The following is a 6,992-nucleotide window of genomic DNA, read 5'->3' as shown; positions in this document are numbered from 1 at the left end:
CCTAGAAAGGTTTTATAGAATTTTAGAGACCGGAGATATTTCAAAGAAAACAATGAATGTGTGGCTTTTTGTACCATTCGCGTAAAAACAACTCTACAGATCGTCGCTAAAAGTGTATGAAAAATGGTCGACAAGGCAGTACTATAAATTAGATCCATTTATATGCCGAATTGCCGTACGGTTTATCCCCTCTTGTTCGAAATTTTGTACAACTAACTAAAGAGCTCACGTTCTAGAGTTGCGCAGTAGTCTAGTTAGTTTACTTAGATTGCGCGAACAATAGGATGCCTTGCCTTTTGATTTAATTTGGAATGGTCAAACGGAAGCAAGTCTTATGCTTGGCTTGGTTGCGTTTTCAAAGATACTAAATTGCCTATTAAATATAGTGTGGTTTGGGCGACTACACACGAGGGAAAAAAAATATGTCAATTATTCACTTTAAGCTCTTTATCAAAGACTAACTGCAAGAAAAGGCCACCTTCTGCGTTTCCCTTTTTGGTCAGGGGAATCAATGTTGAGGTGGACGGACGCTTATTGTAACTCACTTTGTACGACATCAGGGGCAAAGATGTGATTTAAAGTATAGCAACGATCTGAAACGATAACTGAACTGTAAAAGCATGTGTAACAATGCATTAATTATAATCATGGAATAGGGAAAATAGCCGACTAAATTTGCAGGGTAAAAATCGTTCTACGATTTTGAACTTCAGACACTTTTTTATTTTTTAGACACTTTTGTTAAATATTTTTTAATTTTTCGTTAGGGGTTTTATTTTATAAAGTTTGAATTTTTCTTGATCTTATAGATTTTGAACTTGTTAGTGACTTGATTATTGAAGGATTATTCTTATTTGAACTCGAAACCATCTAAAAGGGTTGCAGTATTGTTATATCTTAAGTTATGATACAGAAAACACGTTTCGCGTCAATTGCTGACCCTAGGTTTTTTTCTGGTCATGCAATTGAGCGAAAGTTTCGAACACTGTATTTTGACTCAGGGCATCATTTCCTGGTTCTTCAGATCTCGGTCACACAATGATGACGGAATTACATGCACGTGAATGAAATTTTGTAATTTATTTCCGTTAAATTCCGAGATCTGAGGACAGATCAAGATTTTAGACAAAAGTAGTCAGATCTGTGGTGTCGTTTCTTTTCTTTTGAACCAACGCTGTTTTGCTTATACGTGCCGGGAAACAATTAAGTTTCTTATGACCTCGGTATTTAGAGACTTCTATGAGGAACCTTAAATATTACTTTGCTTTCTTGTAATGTGGTATGTCCACTGGCCACTAGTAGGAAAAAAAATTATTTAAATTTAGATTTCAAGGGACTGTGAAAAATAATTATATTTTTTAGCAATTTGGGTTTTCAACTGCATATACGAAATTTTAGTTCACCTAGAAACAATAAAAGTACGTGCCTCACCAAAAAAAAGAAGCCATAGATATTAAATTCGTTGCTCATAAACAATAATACTGAAAAGTTGCCATTATTAGTAGTTCTTATTTTTTTAGACGATTAGAAGGAGAGATTGATTTGAGATTCTTTTTATTTTTGCAAAAGTTTAAAATCATCTCTTGGAAATTGGAAAATCGTCGACCAATTGCCAGGAAAATTCTTGGTTTTGAAAAACGGCTTGACCAACAAGATTATTTCGTTTAATTTATCAATATTAGCAACTAACTTCTAGCTGCACAACTTCATAAAACTGAAAGAAGAAATTTTTGCTTTGTGTAAGGGATTTGTAGCTGGTTTTAGTAGAAAACCCTTACGCAGTCGACCCCGCCCGACTTTGTACCAACTCGCTTCGAATATCTCTGAACTACAAAAGGATGTTTGTCTGTTCTATGTGACAAATTAGTAGATGGACTGATACTCATGTGAAAGAGCATTGGTTACTTGGGTCCCTGCCACCCTTTTTACCCTTAATTAGTTCTAAGCCCTTCCAAATTCTACCGATGCTTGGCGCTTAGATGCGATCTTGCCAAGGATTGAACGTGATTTTTTTTTGGCAGTTGGTAACACGACAATTGACCTAAAGTACGAAGTATTAACGATAACTAATTATAATTTGTGATAGGGTTAGTCAAGAGTCCTTTGAACAGACTTTCTTACTGTAAAATTCTTGTTTGAAATGGGGTGACAAATCATTCTACGATGTAAATCTACACAATTGAATTACAAACGCAAACAACCCAAAATGAAAAGGTGATTGGTTTTGTTTGCGCAGTAGTTAAAGACCCTACATATAGGGTCCCTTCTAGAAAACTAACCAGTTTATTAAAAATACATAATTACTAAAAAAACAATAAAATATAAAAGCCCAGCTTATAATAATAATAAGAAAAAAAAATCAAGTTTTAATTACGAAGTAAAGGTGCATCAGACGGTATCTGATAAGCAATTCCATTGCTGTATGGTGGTGGGATTGTTGGAATATAATTAACTGGAGGAGGTAATGAAATTCCAAAAGGTCTGCTCTTTGTATCACCAAATGGTATTTGATGAGGGACTGAAGGAACTGATTGAACAATAGGAACCATGGAATGGGCAATTTGTTCTTCTTGATTGTTGTTTCCAACCTTGGAGCTTGCCTTCAAGCTTTCGCTCAAAAGATACTTTTTTATACTTATCCTTCTTCCATTTTTACCTTTATACACTTTGTTGTTCAATACCTCTTCAGCAGCCAAGGCAGCACCTTTCTTCTTAACCAATTTTGTGTGGTATAATCCACAGGCATTACAAAGTGTTCTTACACCCTTTGGACCTCTTCTCCATTCTGGTGTTTCTGTAGTACCACATCTATGGCACCTATTAATTGGCTTTGAAGGTTTCACTTGTTGTATATGATTAGTAGGGGCTTGACCTTGTACGTAAAAAATTGGTTGCCCATAGTAGGTTGACTCTATAAACTGAGGCTGTGGGTGTGGTACGCCTCCTGGTAGTTGAGGAGCTACTGGATGTTGGTTCACGATGTTAGGAGCTTGGGAAGGAAATTGATAGTACTGATATTGTGTATGTGGACTACCTGTATATGTCGCTGTTGGTTGATATTGTTTAGAATTGTCTAATTGAGGTGCTTGCAAAGCTCTGTTGGGTTGGAATGAAGGTGGTATTAAGTGACTCTTAATAGGTTGGACTTGATTTTCCACTGGTGGAAGTGATGGTGAATGATTGTGGGTAATGTTGGTTGAGCGAGTTGTTTGGGAGGTGTAATTAGGAGATCCGGCTAATGTTTGTCTGTATGTTGTCAAGGTTGCACTAATTCCAGGAAGGGATTGTACCTCTTTGGTTGGATTGAATGGGATTTGATTTATNTAATTCCAGGAAGGGATTGTACCTCTTTGGTTGGATTGAATGGGATTTGATTTATTGAATCTGACAACGAACCTTCTGTCAATTCTCTTATTGATGGTAACCTGATAGCAGTTGGGTTAGCTTGTGTTGCAGTCATGCTTCCTCTCTGTTATTGTTGTAGTAATAGGCTTGTTCGGGTTAGCGATTATAAAAACTATTGTCGTGAAAATTAAATGAAATAATTGTTTGATAGGTTTTTCGAAAAGTTTTGAAATAAAGTTTTGGAAGAGCAATGGTGGTTTTATATAAACCCGTAGATAAGAGTAGAATAAATTAGGCGAGAAGATTTGTACAGTGAAACTTTAAGTTTATTTTACAAGCTTACATGCATATGCAGGTTGCATAAATTATTTTTTCGATTGGAATAAATATTTTTTATGCGAAAGATCACTTGAAACAATCCTGAATTTCTTTTTTATTTTTTAAAGCAGACACTTTTTTCACAAAATTCGGTTATTCATTCACAAAAGTCAGATCTCGTAAAACGCTTTAGAAACTTCCGAAATGCATGGAATCTCCAACTAGAACATCAAGATACGACAGTAAATCCATGTATTAGAACGAATATATTGGCTACAAAAGCTATGCAGATCTTTTACATTTATATGTGAAACAAATCTTCTCAAATAGCTCATATGAAGATTGTGTTAGAGATTTCGAACCCCCAAGATTTTTATGCACTCGCATTTTATTTCTTGTCATGGAATCATGAAGTTTTCCAATAATTATTAAGAGGTCACTGACTGAGGATTTTCAAAGTGCGTTCTACATTCAACGAATGACCATTAATGTAGTATGAAAGTGAACGCAAGGAAAGGTCTGATCCGGGTGATTGCCTCATCTCTCAATCCTCGCCAGGTTGCAAAAAAAAACCAATTATTTTCAAGGATTTATTTTTTCTGATTGTGTATTATTTTATCGATGTAATCAAACGATTTATTTCCGCAGAACCCAGAGAAAATGACATTGGTTTTTTCGGGGAGAGGAAACCGAAATCAAACTAGGGTAGTGCGACATATGTGGTGGTATATGGTGATTCGGGATTACTTCCGGCTTCCACTTTTTAAACACATCTGGAATGAAAGAGTACCCCAGGTTGCAATTATATGGAGATTGCTGTATGGGACGGAGTCACCAAAGAATGCAATTAAAAGCTTGTTTGGCTTTTGTGCTAATATTTTATTCGCCTTTCTGAGTCGACTGATGCAAGAACTCAAGATGAAAAATCATGTTTCTTTTTTAGTAGATTCCTGTCATATGCAAAAAACATGGTTAGGTCACCCTTCAAAATGGAACCCTATGAACAGATAGACGTCCATGCCATTTAATTTAGAACACATAAGATTAGAGATCTGTTCATTTGACATTTTCTTCACCCTTCATTTGTTTCATCTTGGTTCGGAGTGAATTTCTTTTTTGCCGAGATTAACGGTTTCTTGAATGTAATTTAAATCTGAAGGCTCATGTTTATAGACGGAAGATTTGATCTACCATGAGTTGCAATGTTTAGTCTATTTTTCGGCTAAAATATCACTAATTCTTGTATTTTTTGTTTCCTTCCTTTTGAATTCAATTAGATATTAACTGTTCATATATGGGATATAAATAGATGAAGCTGGTATGGGATTCTTTTGGAACTAATTACAAACTTATGATTTTCATTGACGGTGTAGTTGACACGTAAACTCCTGAATGACTTCTAAAAATTATTTTCTGTTTGAAAATTAATAGCAATTATTTTTTAAAACTAAATTTGATTTAATTGCATATGAACAACGAGGGGTGGTCACCAAATCTTGCCCTATACCTGTTTAAATGTAATGCACAGTTAGTTCGGGGGATTACGAAATACCACACCATGGCTAAGAAAAAATTGTCTTCGGGGAAACATGATTGCTCCCTTCAAATTTTCTTGTCATGTGTACTGTTTTTCACCAGACACCTCAGGCGATGATGCTCCCATCTGAGATCTTCGCTTGTTATAGTTTTCTATTTAGGTTTTGTATCAGATCATTATGTCAAGATGGAAATCTGGTGACACACATTCTTTGATCGTACGGGATTGTCGTCTTGTGTTTCCAAATTTGTTTAATGAATGTTTTACTTGAGCTACAAATCTTAGTCGCCATAACTACATCCCTTTTAAAGAATGTCCTAACCTAGGGAAAATCGAATGAACCCTTGACGAATGGACTTGATAACAATACTATTGACGAGCATCGCTAGATATCAAGGCATGCAGAAATAAGCCACGAATCGAAGCTTCCAGAATAAAGATTTCGGTTACTTTTTGGTGTCCCACCATTTTTTTCTTGGATTTGCGGAATCGCACCACATCAACGTGAATGATTCTGATGCCATTTTTTTTTGAATTGTTCTAATGTTTTTTTTTTTTTTTACATATACAATCTGTTTATTGAGTTCATATACATACTAACATACAGAAATATAACAAACAGAAAAACAATATACATTAAAGGCAAAAAGCATCATTGCCTAAAACCTTATTTCAGCAGCATCCTATAGATTAAGTGTGTAGGAGTAGTTGTTAAGACTCTTCGATGTGTACGATACCCATTTGCGAATGAATTGGACCGTGAGCTCAACGTTCCGGCCCCCTCCACGTCGAAATTTTTGAAACTTATAAAGGAGGGCGAGGTATCGATTTAGCTGCATTAATTGAAATGGTTGAAGGGAGGAATTGCAAATAAAGAGGCGTAGCCTCCTTGGTAGTGAGCGTGGACGGCAGAGTTGCCAAAGAATCTTAGTGACCCGACACTTTGTGTAGACATGATGGGTGTAATAGCGACCCCAGACATAACGACCACAGAATTCACATTCACGGTCAGAATGATGCGTAAAATGACCCAAATTGAGTCGGTGAACAGCGTCCATACCATCTGGGTAGCAACGTTTGCCATGAGCCAAGATCTTAAAAAATTTTACCCAATCAGCGGGATCCAAATCATAAAGATTAGACCAACCCTCCGGGATAACACATGGCTTTGCTTCAATATTAAATTTCTTTGAACGACTATTGAAAAAGTCCCCCGGTAAATCTGCGAATAGTGGTGGGAGAATAGTAGAAGGGGGTGACCCGAAGAAGTCCCTATATTCATCATGTGAAAAATGACTCGGCTGTGCCGTATATGTTTTGCGAAGTGAACCAATTAAATCAAACCATGCTTCCAAATACACCTTCTCGGTGTTCGTAAAAATATCACTTTGATCAACCATAGTAGAAATATCCCTACCCTGATAATTTAGAGTCAACCCAGTGAGGAACTTGTACCAAGGGATTGCTAGAATAGAGTCTGTAGAAGCTTGATAGGAGTCAGCCAGCTTATTCACAAATTCCTGGAGCTTATACCTAAAGATGTTAAAATTCCAATCAGTAACATTGGTAAGGGTATGCCAAACATATTGAGCACGGCGACCCGAAAGCTGCTTGCCCAAATTAAGGAGGCCAAAACCCCCTTGCACATTTAGTGATGTTACAATATCCTCTCCAATGCCTTTGAAAAACAGCAGTTTGATTTTAGAAGTTAAGTATTTGACATCCGACTTAGTCATCGCCTGATGAAGATCTCTAAAATATAATTTTGAAAAAATATAGGTATTAAAACCGG

At 36.2% G+C, this 6,992-nt stretch overlaps 1 protein-coding gene across 1 annotated transcript; it reads right to left on the bottom strand. All coding sequences in view use genetic code 12, as the record gives it.

Moving 5' to 3' along the window:
* Nucleotides 1-2,366: 2,366 nt before the first annotated feature.
* On the bottom strand, nt 2,367-6,992 carry BRG1 (GATA-type transcription factor BRG1; the record flags this gene model as incomplete). The annotated part of the gene is made up of 2 exons (XM_049406401.1): nt 2,367-3,425; nt 6,181-6,927. Coding segments are annotated over 2 exons (1,806 nt in total), but the record flags the coding sequence as incomplete, so codon positions are not given.

This window comes from Hemisphaericaspora subhashii (genome assembly GCF_019202705.1).
Source record: "Hemisphaericaspora subhashii strain CBS 10753 chromosome Unknown scaffold230, whole genome shotgun sequence".
Lineage (NCBI taxonomy): Eukaryota > Fungi > Ascomycota > Pichiomycetes > Serinales > Debaryomycetaceae > Hemisphaericaspora > Hemisphaericaspora subhashii.
This window is presented reverse-complemented; position numbering and strand designations above follow the sequence as displayed.